The sequence below is a fragment of the Peromyscus leucopus genome, chromosome 8a (genome assembly GCF_004664715.2).
Source record: "Peromyscus leucopus breed LL Stock chromosome 8a, UCI_PerLeu_2.1, whole genome shotgun sequence".
Classification (NCBI taxonomy): Eukaryota; Metazoa; Chordata; class Mammalia; order Rodentia; family Cricetidae; genus Peromyscus; species Peromyscus leucopus.
The window spans coordinates 39,959,891-39,977,439 of record NC_051085.1 but is presented as its reverse complement, the minus strand read 5'-3'; the positions used below and the strand labels follow the sequence as shown (position 1 = coordinate 39,977,439).

General features: G+C 48.5%; 2 protein-coding genes across 4 annotated transcripts in view; one reads left to right on the top strand and one right to left on the bottom strand.

Moving 5' to 3' along the window:
- Positions 1–538: 538 nt before the first annotated feature.
- Positions 539–16,414, bottom strand: Tnfaip3 (TNF alpha induced protein 3). Of its 3 annotated transcripts, none has more exons than XM_028860761.2 (9): positions 16,043–16,414; positions 12,251–12,563; positions 8,400–8,590; positions 7,472–7,619; positions 7,161–7,331; positions 5,454–5,634; positions 4,381–5,273; positions 3,255–3,436; positions 539–2,707 (listed from the first exon to the last, which is right to left on the bottom strand). In XM_028860761.2, exons 2-9 carry the CDS (start codon positions 12,543–12,545, stop codon positions 2,423–2,425), a joined length of 2,346 nt encoding a protein of 781 aa, XP_028716594.1. In that variant the 5' UTR covers positions 12,546–12,563; positions 16,043–16,414; the 3' UTR covers positions 539–2,422. The 3 variants fall into 3 exon arrangements, with proteins under 3 accessions (XP_028716594.1, XP_037056216.1, XP_028716587.1); XM_037200321.1 differs by lacking the exon at positions 16,043–16,414 and adding an exon at positions 15,166–15,321; XM_028860754.2 differs by lacking the exon at positions 16,043–16,414 and having other exon boundaries at positions 12,251–13,153.
- Arfgef3 (ARFGEF family member 3) overlaps positions 14,269–17,549 on the top strand; it is a 180,457-nt gene continuing 177,176 nt past the window's right edge. The window contains 3 exon segments of the mRNA XM_037200384.1: positions 14,269–14,274; positions 15,845–16,193; positions 16,341–16,520. Coding sequence (XP_037056279.1) covers positions 14,269–14,274; positions 15,845–16,193; positions 16,341–16,520 — 535 coding nt within the window.

The following is a 17,549-nucleotide window of genomic DNA, read 5'->3' as shown; positions in this document are numbered from 1 at the left end:
ATATTTATATCATGACTCATGACAGTAGCAAAATTACAGTTATGAAGTAGAAACAGAATAATTTTTATGACCCGGGGGGGGGGTCGTCACCACAACATGAGGAACTGTATTAAAGGGTCGCAGCACGAAGCAGGTTGGAAAGCAGTGGTGTAGGGACAGAAGCTTTCGCACATCTACCTGGCTTCTGCGCCATCACTATTAAACCCAAGGCCTGTGCTTGAGTACCTTATTGTCACCCACTGATTGTTTCGTGTGTGTGTGTGTGTGTGTGTGTGTGTGTGTAGGTGTTCTTGTGTGTGCACACATGTGCAACTGCATGTGCTAGCACATCTGGCTTGCACAAAGGTGATGGGGATCGAACTCAGCTCCTCAGGTTTATGCAGCAAGCACTTATGGATTGAGCCCTCTCTCTAAGCCCTGGATTATTTTTCAGACGTTATCTCTCTTTCTATGAGAAAAAGGTACACCCGTGGCCCATTGTACACCAAAGGCTTCACACTTGAGCCCATCTCCCAACACTCATCAATAGAAAACATCAGGATTTGTTCTTAAATAATTTATTTTTCTAATATTGACTTTTGTGAAGTTACAGTTCTTTAAGACAATCTGAAGAAATCCAAAACAGTTAGATCCCATCCTATGAAAGATAACTAAATGTGCAAATTTCACATACTTTCTATAATAAGTATAAATAATTTCATAGTTTCACATTAAGAATGAAAATATCAATAGACACAAAATATTAGCCTATTAACTTGGAAAGAACTAGATGAAAACGCTGCACTGTATTTGACATCTTTGGAAAAGAAATGGACAAAGACGTAAGTCGGGGAAAGACACGCGTCAGCTATGGAGAGAAAAGGCTATGTAGAGTTATACATCACAAGCATCTTCAGGCACTGGGTTAGACCCCAGAATGTCAGCCCTTCCCTCGGGAGAAATGCATCTCCCTCCTAAGGCAAGTGCAAAGCACACAGAAAAGCTACAAGCCAGTGACAGGAACCTTCTCATCCTCAAGGCTACTGGCTTTGCGGTCCTGAGGCTGGGGTTCCTATCCAGTACCCCAAGGGCACAGCATTTACCTAGCAAGCAAAGGTCATGAAAGGCCACATGGTTCTGTGTCCCTCCCCACCATCACCCTCCCTATCTTCTCTTCAAAGAGGTAGGATGCTTTGAAGCATCAACAGAAGACAGACAATGATTTTGTCTTGTGCAGCTGGGGAGTCAGGAGAAGCGTCAGATTCGACAGACTTTATTCATAAAGCCATCCCTTCTTTCCTGGGGAGGCAGTGAGTTGGGAGCAGACAACCACCCCACCACAGCCCGAGGTCAGGAATTTGCCAGGTTCCCAGAACGTGGCGGAAAGCAAGTATGTTATTCCAAGAGAATACTGCAGGAGAAAAAAAAAATCTTCATTTAAATAACTCTGAAGTTCATAATAAATAATGTAGAGTGAGGGTTCCCTTTAAGAAGGCCGCTTGTTGAATTCACTAACAAGCTGTATACCCAAGGGGCAACCTGACAACAACCAGAAAATAGGTTATTATTATTCAGTCTTCCTACTGTCTATAGGGCATCATTTCAATGCTTAAAAAAAAACAAACAAAACTCCCTCATACATAATATAAGGGTATATTACATATGTACACACTCTGATGACACACACCTCACTCCAAACCAATCTCTCTGGACCTGAAGACAATGATGAGCAGTGGTAGCATGTCTTCCCACTAAGATGTTCTGCTGTCTAAAAGGTGCATCCATACAGTCAAGAGCAGCTTGTTTGGTCTCCATGTGAACATGTTCTGTTTCAGCAGCCTCAGGGTCACAGTCTGTGTGTGGCTCTGCTTTCCTGCAGAACCTCGGGAACCAAGTAGGCAGGTTGGGAAGCCCACCGATGACGATGAAGACAGATGTGCTCTACCAACATCCATTTTCCCTGAGCTTCCTCGAGCTTCCTGCGGAGGGCCTTGGTACTCGGAGGATTCAGCTTTCTGGGGCACAGGGGGTGCAGTAAGATGGTCTCAGGCTCCAACCCGCCTGCCCATGTGCCTTTCTTCCTGTTTCCTGGCAGGTGGGCACAGGAACTGTTACCAGTCCCAGCATGCATGCCTTTCACGTCTGAAGATCTCCCTAGCCTCCTGGTAGATGAGCAGCAGCAACAGCTTCAGGCTGAACCTGACATCATGCATCGCTTGTCACGAGGTCAACTCTCAGCCCGCCTGGGCATAGTCTCGGTTACCGAACCTGAATGTCACGGCCACGATGAAGAGCTTATCTTGTCTCCTTTTGCTCAAAGACACTTGGCAGCCGCTGTCCCAGGGCCCACCGTTCCTATGGCACTCAGGGGTCTGGAGTACAGCACCACTCTGGCTGGCAGGTTGAGGCCCCCGTCTCGCGGGGCCAGTCCACTCGTCTGCACTTAGCCATACATCTGCTTGAACTGGAAGCACTCATTGCAGTAGCCGTTGCACTTGGCGTTGCCGAAGTGATCACAGGCGGGGGCCCGGCAGCGCTGTTTAGGGGGCTCTTCAGGAGGGGACTCCCCCCGGCGGGCCACAGGGCCCACCCGCTGGCTCAGGTGCTGGCATTCCATGCACAGCTCCTCGCTGCGACAGGCCAGGACGTTCTTGCAGGAGGCCCGGGCACACTTGGGCCTCGAGGCTCCCTGCGTGGTTCGAGGCATGTCTCTGCGCTGGCTGGATCTCTGAGTGGGAAGAGCAGAGAAAGGTGTTACGCGTCTCGGGAGACCAGAGGCGGATTTCAAAGAACAGCATGGACGCTACAGACGGCTTGAAGACCTGCCTGAGCGAGAGGAGCACGCATGTGCCACTGGGGACCCTTAGCTCCCCACCAATCCTAGCAGAAGCTGACCCAGTCCAAGGAAGTTTGTTTGTTTGTTTATTTATTTACTTATTTATTTCCCTGATATGCCAGTACATGGAAGCATCCAGGATGTTCAGGATAAAGGATTGTTTGAGAAGTCTGCTTCTCCTTCAAATCTATGAGGTCTCCTGCCTTTCAGGATGCTCACAGAGGTTTCACTCTATGGCTGACTGTATTAGCATTTCCGAATAAATTCTAAGTGTGCTTAGGCTGTGCAGTACATCCAGCTCATGAGCCAACAGAAAGTGGCTGGTTTTTCCAGGCTCCCTTCCAGCAGACGACATCTAAAAGGGACCCTTTGTCATAAGGAGACAGACAGCCCGTCTGTCACAGACCCCAGAGAAGGCCAGCTCCGCCCAAGGACTCACCAGCTGCTCTTCCGTCCTTTTCGCTTCGTGAAACCTCTGGTTCTGAGCCTCGATGAAGCACTTCTGACAATATCCTTCAAACATGGTGCTTCCGAGGGCGCCACACTCCCTGCCCAGGCACGGGACATTGTTCTGGAACCTGGAGGCCGTGGAACCGGCTTTCCCAGAGGCAGCAATGAACTCTACAAAGGAGTGGATGCCGTTCAGTACCACATGTGGGTTACCGCGCACACACAGACACAGACTTCCAAAAAGAAATGGGTTCTCAGCGTAGGTGAGAACAGCCTTAAACATGTTACTCGAGGCCAAACTTTCAGAAACTCAGCAGAGTAACTTAGCGAACATCTTACATCTTTGGCTTAAACTGGCCTCTAGCTTTGAACACGGGGTGTGTGGGGGGGTGTCACTGATCAGGCAGAGAACTAAAGAGCAGGCACTAACAACTGCCCACCTGCCCTTTGGATTAGAGATTCCCAAGTCCCACACACGTTTCCCTGGTGGCAGTAAATACTTCCTGTCCCTTGCTAGCCCTCTTCAGACTACCTCGCCAAAGGTGCCGAAGCCTAAACTATACATGGACAGCAGATGCTCAGTGGCCTTATTAAACCCACCCTCACGGTCTGGTGTGGCAACACATGCCTAAAATCCTAGCACTCAAGGGGCAGAAGCAAATAGATGGCCAGGACTCGGAGGCCAGCCTGGGCTACATAGTGGGTTCATCCTGGGCTGGTATGAATTATATCTACAGGATATGAATTATGAATATGAATTATATCTATTTTTGTTGTTTTGTTTTTTCGAGACAGAGTTTCTCTGTGTAGCTTTGCGCCTTTCCTGGAACTCACTTGGTAGCCCAGGCTGGCCTCGAACTCACAGAGATCCGCCTATAGGGTACTTTTGATGTCAGGTACATGGTAACTAGAGCTGACTCATGAGATAGTGCCTCCTGCTTTCAGCCACAACAGCAGGGCGGCGGTGACTGTGCCCAAGCACACACCAAAATGGGAAGGCGCGGTGAGAGGTAACCGCTCTGACTGCTGGGACAGGCTACTTTTCTTCACACCCACAGGCCCCTTTCTAGGCAGTAACTGCCGCCACAGGGCAGTCTCTGATTTCTTTCACTCACGTTTATTTTCTCTGTATTCGATGAAACACAGCGTGCAGAAGCCCTTGTTTTCTGGAGTCCCAAAATACATGCAGCCGGCCTTTCTGCACTCGCGGGTCCCCGTCCTGTCTCCTGGAGTCCGCGCTGCCTGGGAAAGGCAGCCAGAGGGGACGTCATTTCCAGTTCGGTGGCAAGAGTGTGGGGCGAGACTTTGGATGAGCTGTGAGGGGTCGGACTTGGAGCGCTGGTGACAGGAAGGTGGGAGGCTGGAGGTGAGGCTGGAGGAAGGCTCTGCTGTAGTCCTTTTGAAACAGGCACTGCAGATGCCATTAAACGTCCGAGTGACATCCTGAAGGCAGGCTTGGCACTTACCAGGGTCCGCAGCGTGGCTGGCGCTCAGCTGGCTGGCACTCAGCTGCCGGGCAGCGTGGCAACGCTCACAGAATCCATTATGCTGCACATTCAAAGTAAAGGGGCAGTCGGGGCTCCGGCACTTCATCGCGGTGGTCTCGCTGAACAGGAAGAGGCTGGGGGCCGTGGGTGGGGCCGAATGAGGTCCCCCAGCGGTTTCCTCCGGGCTCCAGGCGGAGCCGCCCCCGCCTGGGAGTCCTTCCGGGCCCGGCTTCGCCGCGCTCAGCTTTGGGAGTTTGCTCTGGTTCTTGTGGCGCCGCTCTGAGCACTCGTGGCACAACGGCTGAGTGTTCACGGACATAAAGAAAGGACAGTTGGGCGTCTCGCATTTTACATCCATGAGCGACAGCTGGGGTGTGGACGGCTCCAAAGGGTTCTTCTGCGCATGTGCCCCTCGCCTGCCCGGCTCATTGTTCTCCTGCCACTTTTTGTATTCATGCTGAACGAGTTCAAAGTAATCGTCCACCAGATTTATTTCTTTGGGTAGGTTAGCTTCATCCAACCTAAAAAGAAAACAGGGAAAATGAGTGGTGATTCCCAATAACACACGCCTTTACATCATTAGCTCCTAGAACACATTCCCTGAATGTAGTCTCTGGCACAAAACCGGCACCCAAATGCAGGTATACCACACGGTGTGGCCCGGCACAGGTCGAGAAGACAAATCCAAGGAGTCGGCTTACTTGGCAGCATTAATGATGTGGGTCGTGCCGTGGTCCCAGCCTTGCACGGGGATCTCCATCACCATCAAGTATTCCTTGAGAAGCTTTTCCTTCATCTCATTTTCAGGGTCTGTCAAAAAGTGAACTTTTAAGTCTTCAAATCTTCCCCGATCTCTGCTAACAAGGGGAACAGCTCGGATTTCTGGAGGAAAAAAAAAAAAGGAACAAAAATAGCGTGTGAGTGAAACATTATCCCCACTCAACGATGCAGCGCGTAAGGTCATATAGAATGATCCGGATTTGAAGATACAGAAAGCATCATCCAGGGCACACTTAAAAGGCAAACAGGAAGACAAAATGCGGTGAATGCTAACATAAAATAAAAGTCTTGTTTCCAGGGAGCTCACAGGATGCCAAGGAGCCAAGTGCTAGCAGACTTCTTTTGTGATTTTTACATATTTATTGTAAAGGCTGCGAGGAGGTGATTTTAGCTTCTGTTTAGCATACAAAGACTCTGTGCTTTCTTTTGTGCTACTGAACACGTATGTAAATGTGCTCTGTATTTGAGCTTCACCTTCCCCTCCCCCTGCCTCTGCTTCTTTCAAAATCTGTCTCTATGGCTTTTGACCTGTACCCTTAAAAAAACAATCTAGAGACCATCTATGAGAGAAAAATGTGTCTATATTATTTGTTTAATATGATTATCTCCTAGAACACATTTCCTGAATGTAGTTTCATTTTTCTGCAAATGAAAAAAAAAAATATCTTTTTTTCTTATGGCTGAGTCAAATTCCATTGTCCATATACGTCACAGTTTCTTCGTCCATCCGTCTGGTGACGGTCACCTAAGCTGATTTTGTAACCACAGGAAAGGGATAGGAGCCCTGAACTGGTTAAATTCAATGCCTCCCAGGCGGACTGACCCGAGTTAGAATCCTGACTTTGTTGATGTCAAGCTAAGCATGCCCTTTAACCTTTCTGAGATCCCATGGCCTCATTGATAAAAAGACAACTCCTGCCAGCATCTCACAGGGATGCTAGGAGAAGGAAAAAGGATGTTGCCTGGAGCACTGTGCATGCTGCTCACTATACATTCAGGTATTATAATAATCGCTAACCTGACAGACATCTACTTGCTCTGTGCCAGACATGATGATACCGAGGCTCTGCGCACCTTAATTTGTCATGTTGTAACCACATCGGGGTGGAAGTGTGCAGAGATGACTGTCCAACCTGTGCTTACCATGCTGCAAGTCCGTCCTCAGCCACACTCACAGAGATGGGGGAAGAGGACGCACGTTTGCTGCTACCTCATTACATCGCACACAACTCCAGTCTGAAAATCTCAAATCTACAAATCTGACTGGATTTGGGAGCATTCAGATTTCTGATTAGTAGGGATGCTCAGATGGTAAAGTCTATGTAAACATTCAGGAATATGAAAGACTCTGAAATCTGTTTTTTGTTTTTGTTTTTGTTGGAGCTGAGGACCGAACCCAAGGCCTTGCGCGCTCTACCACTGAGCTAAATCCCCAACCCTAGACTCTGAAATCTGAAATGAGACGGATTCCAAGCACTTCACGTTCGTTAGGAAGAATGAATCTTTCTTGATTAAGCAAATGACAAAATAACAGACTTAAATAAAACAAGTTCAGCTGGGAACAAAAGAGTAAGGCCTGGAACTCCAGGATCCAACAGGATTATGAACAGGAACTGATGTCTTCTTACCAGGTCCACTGTCCTTCAGGGTCACCAGGGGTACAAAGTGCTGGCTATCATAGCCGAGGACAATGGGGTATCTGTAGCATTCCTGGGCTGGCCAGTGGAGGGGCAGATAAACCCCACCCACTTTCAAGGGAGCAAAGTTGGAACCCGATTCCAAACTTCTTAGCATTTTGTCTGTCAACGGGAAGAGAAACAAAGTTAAGACCCTGGGTGACTTTCATGAAGCCGCGGGGGAGAACCTGGGTTTCTCCTCAGAGCCAAAGCATCATGGCTGAACAGCATCTGGGGAAACCAGAAACTCTGAGGCACCTCACCTGAAATGATGATGATGGGTCTTCGGAGGATGTTGCTGAGGACAAATATGTGGATTTCTTCCAGGGAATTATACTGAAGTCCACTGCGGGCGGCGGGTGTGTCTGCGGACGCCATTTTGACCAAACTGTCCCATTCGTCACCCCAGTTCTAAGGGGCGAGGAGAGGAAAGGAATGGAAGCATGGATTAGCGGGCCCGTGGATGTCACCCGGCATCTGTCCCCTTAGGGAACCCCGCCCATTCTTCTCCTTCATTGGAACAACCCTGCAAATGTTCATCCTCTTCCTAATTTTGGTTTCCTTCCTTTACGTTTTTTTTTTTTCTTTGCAGAGCAAACTCAAAAGCTGCTGGGAGATACAGACAGCATTTGCTTTCAGAAAAACTCCCTGCCTGGGGCAGGGAGACAACTGAGTTAGAAGAATGCTTGCCTAACATGCATGGAATGGAGGAGCCTTGTGTTTGATATCTAGCACCCCATAAAATCACGTGGTGGCGCACACCTGCAACCCTGTTGTGGAGGTGGAGGCATGAAGATCATCATCAGCTACATAGCAAGGTCATTTTCTGCTGTATAGCAGGTTCAAGACCACCCTGAGCTACATGATACCCTAGCTCAGAATGGATGAGGATGATGGGGTAGACTCTTCCCTGGATTGGCTGGGAAGTCAGGGACGTGCCTTGAGGAAAGGTTCCAGTTGGAAGACCTGACCAAGAAATGCACACCCAGGAATCTGCTGCTCCACAAGCCGGAGCAGTGAGTCGCTAACGCCTGGGGTTAATCCCACAGAAGGTTCTGGGTGTTTTCCATTGAGTGTGCACTGCTTAGCTCAACTCATATGACTGGTAAGTCATATGTTCCTCAGGGAACAGGGACTGGCCCAGAGTACCCTTTGTCCACCATGGGGCTGACGCACAGGAACATAACATACCCGAGTGTCGTAGCAAAGTCCCGTTTCCACAAATTCCTGGGATCTCAGGGATTCCAGCTGCCAGCGGAATTTGAAGTTCCGTGTGTCCGTCTCCTTGAGGGTGCTGTAGAGGGCCTTCCTCAGGACCAGGTCCGTATCCTGAACGCCCCACATGTACTGACAAGCGGCGTGCATGAGGCAATTTCCATCACCTGAGGACAGACAGAAGGGAGCCGTGAGGAGCGAAGTTAAGCAGCCCCAAAGTGAATGCCCTGCAAAGGCTTTTGGGATAAATTAAGCCCACAGATGGAGGACTGTATGGTTGATTCTTCATCGAGGGCCAGCTGGTAGCATTCCACAGGCAATGGCAGATGTAAGGAAAAAATTTTGTTGTTCTTCTGTTTAGGGGGAGGGGCCAGACGACCTCCATTGTAGCCTGGCTCTGCCCCTAACTGGTTTGGATGACTTTGGGAACATTCCTGAAAGTCTCTTCTGCTGTGTAGAAGGTGGGCCCCAGCTTCTGAACTCTACAGTCCTTTCTTTCCTGTTAGTCTTTGGCCTGCTGGCTAAGGCCCTGGCAATCCTGCTCTCTAGTTCTAAGGAAGGTTTCACACCCAGGGCAATACACACACCAGGAAGCCACTGTGGCTTGGCCTACTAGACAGGGACCGGCCAGGCGATGACTCAGTGGTAAATGACTTGGTCATTCCACTTTAGCTTTGGGGACCTGGGAGTTTCCTCTCCTAGCTTACCAAGTAGGATGGACAGGACCAAACGACCTGTAGTCTGCTGTAGGCCCTGCCCCAGCCTCCAGGGCATTATGGGAACCTGCTTGTAAACAACTGTAAAGCCCCTTTAAAAGAACTAAAAGGCAGCCAGGCATGGTTGTGCAAGCTTGTAATGCTAGCCTTTGGGAGGCAGAGTCCGGAGGGTCACAAGTTCAAGGTCATCCTTAGCTCCAGAGTGAATTGAGGATTAGCTTGAATTCCATGAGACCCTGTCTCAACCAATCAGTTCTCAGTCAGCTAATCAATAAGCAATTAAAAACTTAAAAGTTAAAAAGATGCCGACATTGAAAATAATTCAGTGTTTGAGGCTAGCATTTTGAGAAAAAGACAAGTCTAATTTTCTTCCACCCATTTGTGACTTTTCCTGGATAAAAGTCACAATTCAACAGACTGTATTCTTTCAGGTTGTACTTGTATTTTTTTTTTTTCACTTCTGGACATTAAACCTGGGGCTTCACGAATGCGAGGCAAGGGCTCTCTCTATCAGGGAGTTACACTCAGTCTCAGGATGCATTCTTTTTCATGCCCCCAACAGTAAACACGTGGGGGGACAGTTTGATAGAAAACTAGTCAATTTTTCATTCTCCTTTGGAAAATAGTACATATTTTTAAATTGAGAAAAGTTAAAAGTGTGGGCTTTTGGGTTTGTTTGTTTTTTTTTTTTTTACATTATTCTGTCAGTAAAGCAATAAAGCTATTTGAAATTTCATCCAACTCTAATTATAGTGAAACTGTAAACAACAGCCTGTCAAATTTATATCCAGGGCCGGTCAGTATTCCTTCCGTGTGCACGCTTCAAACAACTCGCAGGACTATTGAACAGAAAAGACCATTTGAGCCCAGTGTCAGGCCGAGGTGTGGCAAGGACTGCGTTCTGTTGAAATTTCCCCTTTGCAAAATCTAGAGCAAAGATAAGGCTTTTTTTTTTTTCTCCTTCTTGGGCTTACTTTCAGTTCTTTATTGAGATGCACCAGTATAAAATTCCCTAAGTAACATGTGGAATTCCCCAGTGCGAAGATATTTGACTAGCAATTGAGCAACAATTGTACGTTTTGTTCTGGTGTGTAGACATTTAAACTGCGAACTGCACCCTGGACTTTCCAAGTGGGTGTGGCCAGGCTGAGCTGGAACCGGGGACTCACTAGACAAGGGAGCTTGCCGCGGCAGCCAATAGACGCTGGAATTTTCATGAAGTTTCAATTTTATGCCACCTACCCCCTTCCTCATTCACCACAGTCTCATATCCTCAAACGCAGGCTCCCGAATCACCCCCCTCCCCAAACAGACCTGCCTTTGAAGGAACGCTCCCGAAGAGGAAGGAATTTTAAAAGGAAAGAAAAGATGCTAATAATAAGCAAAGGGGCAGAAAGCCATTTCCCACCCCTCCTCCCCCCAAGGTCTTTCCTCTCTTTCTCATGATTTTAAGACCTGTTCTTCCAAGCAGGAAAATTAGGGTTCTGGGGCCCCAGGTCCATATTTCCCCCAACATGTTCCCCAAAATACCTTTGCTTTTGTAGGTTTAAATGTATCCTGAATCCTTGTTGATTTAAATGACAAAGTGTTTAGCATTTGCCTGGCTTTCTTTCCAACAGGAAATCGGCGATTTCCTCTGTTAAGGAAATACTATATAATGTCTGCTAATTCTGTGAGTGGTAAACCAGATAAGGCTTTTTTCTCTCTACCCCATTTCTAATTCTCTCAACTCCATCTCTCTTTCTGTAACAAAATGGGACATGGCAAAAACCACAAACTGTCAGGTATGTAAGCCCCTTGATGACAAGTTAACATAATTATCTACTTCTAGGCATCGCTTGACTTAATGCCAAGAACAATGTAGATAATCACTGTCTCCAGTTTTCTTTTGACTCTGTTTCTAAGAGTCTAAGCTTCATAAATATAGGGAAGATGTAGAGGTGATATACAAGAGTCCCCAGAATCAAAACAAACAAAACCCCACATCAACCCATCACCAAGTTACTCAAGTCAAGAACAGCCGAAGTTAATGTACCAATTAAGTTATTAAGTTAACGTTCCTAGCACCATCCCTGCCAACGAGGATTTTCTACTCTTGGGTGTATTATTCCGACCCAGAGAATGTAGTCACTGATACAAGAAAAATGAGACTGTACTCTTATCAGCATTCTAAGTGCTTAATTGAGCTCACACAATCTCTGCTCTTAGAATAAATGTCTACACCCTAAAGGCAGAATTTTTGTAACTGCATGAAACAATACCACTGGATGTTTCTGCCAGTGTACAATATTCTTACACAAAGGATGTGATTTTAAAAAAAAAAAAAAAGTAAGACAGTAAAACTTGAAATAGAAAATAGTGGTAAAGGTCAGCACTTGATTTCATGCCAAGAGCAGGGCAGAAAAGCTGTCTCTCATTAGCTTAGGCAACAGAACCCAGTAAGGGCCGCAGACACAAAAGCATCCCTTGTCCTCAGCATCCACCTGTTTGTGAGTCTAGAAAATGCCATCAACTCAGGTAGAGCAAGCACATCACAAGCATTTCTCTCATGACAGTGGCGAACAACTGACTCCGGTTTTCAGCACTCTCTTTTCCTTTGGAACTTAAAACCTTTTCAAATCCTTTCCATTCTGGCCAGTGAAGGTTATAGATGATTCAACCAGTGTAAGCATTAGGAAGATTAATCCCCCAACTGGGGCATGGGGTTTAGCAATGCATTCCATGAGCCTTCATATCCTCTCTACCCTAACACACACACACACACACACACACACACACACACACACACACACACACACACACTCAGAAAACATCTTAGATAAAAATATTCACCAACTGGATGTAATAATGCACACCTGCCATCCCAGCCCTCAGAAGATGGAAGCAGAAAGATCACAAGTTCAAAACCAGCCTAGGTCACACAATGAAATCCTGTCTCAGTACCACAGCAGACTCATCAAACACAGGCATGGCTGTCACCGATCCCTTACAGAGTTTCTATAGGTGTCTGCTTAATGCCATTAAAACTTCATGAATGGGGAAGCATCACCAGAAACAGCTCCCTCCCCCCAGGTTAGCAGAAGGGTGCTGGGGGAAAGGAGCAAGGCTTACCATTGGTTTTCAAAGCCACAAGTTTCCTGACTTCACGACACCAATTGAGCTTCTTCTGGCTTTCCAAGGAAGCCTGGACGCTTCTGTCAATAAGTGCCTTGTGGATGATCTCCCGAAACTGTGGGCAAAACTGACACGTTCTGAACATCTCCAGCGTGTATCGGTGCATGGTTTTAAAATGATGAATGATCCCATTGGTAGGCTTGAAAATGTCTTCTGGGGTTCTCTCTCTTATCTTCACAGCTTTCCGCATATTGCTCAAATACAAAGCCTGAGGAAGGAGTTGTTCGGCCATGGTCCTCCTCGACAAGGCCTGAAGAGGAAGGGGAAAAGCCCATTCCGTTAGCCTGCCTTTAACACTGTTCCCAGGTACCCGTCGGCATGAAACGCCAGCGTTTGACCTTGTCATTCCTCTAACCTCTAGGCAAAAGATCTCAGTCACCTCTACTCCCAGGATACTAGCTGGCCCTGCAGATTAACTCACACTGGACTGTTTTAAGTTACATCACTTTTAAAGATTAGCCTAAACAAGAGAAGGAAGGCGGAGCGTGGGTACTGAGGAGGAGGGGAATAACCCATGCTTTCAGTAACGTTTGTCAGGGAGCCAAGTCTGTCTGTCAGTGACAGGTACTGCTCCATAAACCAACCTCAGAACCCTCGGATGTCACCCAGGACCTCTGAATGTCAGTTCAGAGCTCATCAGAGTCCAAGTCTAGACTGTCACTGAAGACCACCACCACTCAGTCCTGGCTCTTGAGCGAGTCTAGATCCAGGTCCCTCAAACATCCCCTTCTTGAGGCTGCAAAGGCAGCAAATATTTGATGGAAATCCCATGTGGCATCTAGCTGCTGCCTGGCATTTCCTCTATGGGACTGGCCCCAAAGAAAGGTAATAAATACACACTTGGTTCAAAGAGTTTGTTTTGTAACCAACAACAAAATAAAGCCTGTTTCTGGCAAGATGCTTTGCAATCTTCAGAGCAAATAACCGTCAGCTCTACTTCAGAAACCTGCCACTGAACTTCACAACACGAGACAAAAAAAAAAAGCAGAGTAATAATGAAGCACACCACACCTCCCAGAAAAAATTTCAACTCAACCGACACCAACTTTTATTGCTGACATCCAGGTACCAATGCTTAGAAACACTCCCCCGCCTTCACCCTAGAAGATCAAGCACAATCAAAGGTAGATGAAATGAAAGCTGGAAGCAAATAGGAAAAATATCTCGGCCAGGGTACCACTCGGGACAAAGAGGAGCAGCCACGCGACCACCCAAGCCGGCCGGTTGTGCAAGGATGCACAGTGATGCACAGGGACATCCTTTCAGAGTGGAGCATCACTAAGCCAGTTCTGCTTCACTGTCCCCATGGACCCTTAACAGGGCACTTGGCCGCACAACCTAATTTCCTAGAAGACAACAATGATTTAGAGCACCTAGAAGTTTCACGGCGAAGCTGAATTCCACTCAGGCATCACGCTCTCTGCCAAGGCAAACTCACCAGGTAAAAAAGTGTTATGACTATGCAAGAAGAAGAAGAAGAAACCTAGAGATTAGAGAAGCCACTCCTGGGTGGGCCCAGGTTCTCTGAAGCCTGATAAAGTGGTCTAAATTCTTGTGCCCTGCTTGAAAGGGAGAGGTGACTACTGGGGATTTGCATTGGCATTCTCGATCTAAATGCTAGTTATGGTCTAGAAGTCATCCTCTCTGTCTGATGCCAGTTAGTCCTTGAAACTGGAATTAGGCAAAAACATTGCAGGAATAAGACAAAACCATACATAACACACACACACACACACACACACACACCACACACACCTCCTTGGTGATGTAGCAACAATCTCTTTTACAATGTCATTCATTACTCCATCCACCCATCCATCCATCCATGAATCCATGCAGCCAGCAATGCAGACCACCTACTTCAGGCCAGTCCGTGTGCTTGACACTATAGTGAACATCTGTGACTTCCCTTCCAGCCTTGATATCACACAGCCACTAGGTTTTCAGCCAAGGCGATGAAGGTGAGGGCCAGCAGCCGCAGGACTTAGCTTTGCCTACAAGCCAAGTCTTCCTATTTCCTATACCCATGCCCTGCTGGTCTCCTAACAGTTGCCCTCGGTAACAGACAAGGAGGTGGGAAGCCTTTCCATCCGTGAGCCGCATCTCCTTCTGTTTTTCTGACTATTCTACGCTCAAGATCTTTTAGTGTAGATCTAAAAATGGTGGGGGCTTTAAACCATATATGCCAGACATGCAAATGCCAATATTTGCTAGCCCACTATGATCCCCATTCATAGGTTCTGCCTTGCAATGCCTGCAAAAGCGCCTTTTTAAAACGAATCTAAACTACTGCTCAACTTTCCAGTTCTTGGACTTCCCCACATTCAGAGAATAAATTTTCCTGACGTTATTGTAATGTCTTATGGGTTAAAAAAAAAAATACAGCATTACCCTTAACTTTTAAAAATATATTTGTTACCTCACTGCCTGACAGATAAATTTCCCAACTTTTGTCATAGGATCAATAAGGTTCTACAGAACTTACTCATCAAAGTCTTTCCCCGGGTTTTATTTTTCCACTCTGAGCAGATTTTTTTTTTTTTTTTTTTTTGTCTGCGATGTGGAAACTTATGTATTATTTATCAACAGATACCTCAGGCAATTGTTGGGAAGTACCCCTCCAAAAAAACCATATAGAGAATTGCAAAAGATCCAAGAAGCATCTCAGACAATAAGATTGGAGACCTGATTGGCTGCTCAATAATCTGGGACATCGGCGTACACAAGACTAACTAACAATGATCAGCTCCAAAGGGTGCCCCCCCCCTTAGACACTTGACCAGACTAGCTTTCCAAAGAAAGATCAGAGACCAGAACTCAAAACAAAGAGAGCCAAAAAGAGCCCTTAATACCTCAGCTTTCCTGAGAGGCCAGGTGGCAGGATGTGGGACGACCCGGACTGACAACCACTGTCTGAGTGTGGGGTCGGGCTGCAGCAGGGAGTCTTAACGTGCCACCTAAAGCGGAGTCTTCAACAAGCAGGCCAGAGCCCCATTTCTGCATGCACACTCTTCTTATATTGCGACAACTAGGGACGACAATGTCGCAGCCCCTCCCACCCACCCCCAACACACCCCCTCCCACAGATCACTGGGTCTGAGGAAGCTGCCTCCTGGAAGGCTCTCTGACTGAAGCCTCCAGGTCGGAGTTGGTGACCTTTGAGAAACCCATCCCCTGCTGAGCTGGTTATGCACACAATATGGGATGAAACTCTCCAGCGCGATTCTGCAAGGTCTACGTGCCTATGAGCATGCTGCACTTGATTTCCGAGAGAGAGAGAGAGAGAGAGAGAGAGAGAGAGAGAGAGAGAGAGAGAGAGAGAGAGAGAGAAGAAAAAGGAGCAAATCACCCACGACCACACGACCTAGGGACCCTAAGGATAGGACTATTCATCAGCCAGCTGCAGCTTAGGTCCCCCGGCAGGACCGGAAAGGAATAGCTTACTAGTCGGCTGGAGAAACCCAGGGCTGTCACCTCAACACCTGGCACCTGGGACCTCAGCTCCGGCCACACAACACCCTCTCTCTCCAGGATCCCCCTGCAAAGCCAGAGCTAGGCAGACCCACACCGGGCCCGGCATCCCCATGCACCCCCGGAATCCGATCTGGCCATGCACCCCGCTGGCCGTGCACCCTCCCCACCCCCAATCCCCCGCATCCGCTGGCCGTGCACCTCCTCCGCATCCCGCTGGCGGGCCGTGCACCCCCCGCCTCCCGGAGCGCCGCTCACCTCTTGGGGCCGTGCAGAGCGGGCGGTCAGCGCCTGGGTGCGCCGCAGCGTGGGGTGGCGATCGGGGTCCGGGTCGGGGTCGGGCCGAGGCGGAGCCCCATGGACGGCCGGTCAGGCTCGCTGTCTGGCCGGGGTGTCGTTGGGGTGTCGGGTGTGTGTGTGTGTGTGTGTGTGTGTGCACGTCTCTCGCTCGGCGGCGGCCGGCCTCGCCGCTCCGCCCCCGCGGCCCTCCGAGCCCGTGGCACTCCTCCGGCGCGCAGGCAGCAGACTGGGCAGTTCCCCTTTTTTCGCCGTTCAGTTGTACGCGTCGCCGGCCGCAAAGGGGAATTCCGTGGGGCTTTCCAGGCGTCACGTGACGCCCGCGTGGCGCGCCGGCGGCTCGGCCGGCAGAGGGCGCTCGAAGCTGCTTTCCGCCCCGCCCCTCCTTCCTCCTCCTCCTCCGGAGAAACTCCTGGGTCCCGCCCCGGGGTGTCCCCGCGTGAGTCACCTGGGCATTTCGGAAGCTGGCCTCCACGTCACATCCATGTGGAAATCGCGGTGATGGGAACTGGAAATGCAATCGGTTCTTTTTTTTTTTTTTTTTTTTAATCGCTTTTTTTCCGAAGAAAATCAGCTGTGAAAAAAAAGAAGGGAAACCAGAGAGAGAGAGAGAGAGAAAACCCTAAAAACCACCCAGACACCCCGGACCGCAGGCCTGAGGCCGGCTTTGAAGTCTGGGCTTTTGCTCACGTGAGGAGGAGCACTTCAGGGAGAGCCCTCGGAAAGGATCCCGGAGGGGATTGCGAGGGAAAAAAAAAGCAGCAGGGTTCTCCCCCGTGCCCCAGCTCCAGGCTGATGCAATGCACAGAGACATCAGACCCCACCGTCCTGCAGCTTTGGAGGTCCAGGGGCAAGGGCGATTTCAGAGAGAACTAAATCCACCCTGCACACACATACACACACACACACACACACACACACACAACAACAAAAAAAAACACACACACACACACACAAAAAAAAAAAAAAAAAAAAAAAAAAAAAACACACACACACACACACGCACCACCACACACACCACACACACACACCCCAAGGGCAATTTCAGAGAGAATTAAATCCACCCTACACACACCCCCACCCCCCCCCCCCCCCCCCCCCCCCCCCCAACAATTTCAAAAAAATCCACCTACACCCCCTCCTCCACTCGCTCCGTTTCTCCTCCATTTCTGTCCTCCAAGTTCTTTGCTGGCTTTCCCCTTCGGTCTATAGCTGTTTTCTTAGGCCTGAGAATTAGTTCACCCCAAGAAACCAACAACAACCCTCCGTGCTAGCCTCGGGCAGTCGCTGTAAGGCTCTGCCTTTTTCTCTGGAAGGAGAGAGCTTTGCATCACTTGAACAGAGGGGCTTGCGTCTTTCTGCAGAGAGAGGCTGAGATGGTTTTGCTGTCTTAAGAGTTTTTTCCTCCTGGGTCCCCTTGGCAGGAGTCCTAGAAAAGAAAGCGCAAACCAGACAGAAATACTCGGTG

Coding starts and splice junctions, on each gene's coding strand:
- Tnfaip3 (XM_028860754.2), bottom strand. CDS start 12,659: ATGACAAGGTCAAACGCTGGCGTTTCATGCCGACGGGTACCTGGGAAC. Junction 7,332..7,471: donor ACCCATCATCATCATTTCAG/GTGAGGTGCCTC, acceptor TCCCGTTGACAG/ACAAAATGCTAAGAAGTTTG. Junction 5,635..7,160: donor CCTGAAGGACAGTGGACCTG/GTAAGAAGACAT, acceptor TTTTTCCTCCAG/AAATCCGAGCTGTTCCCCTT.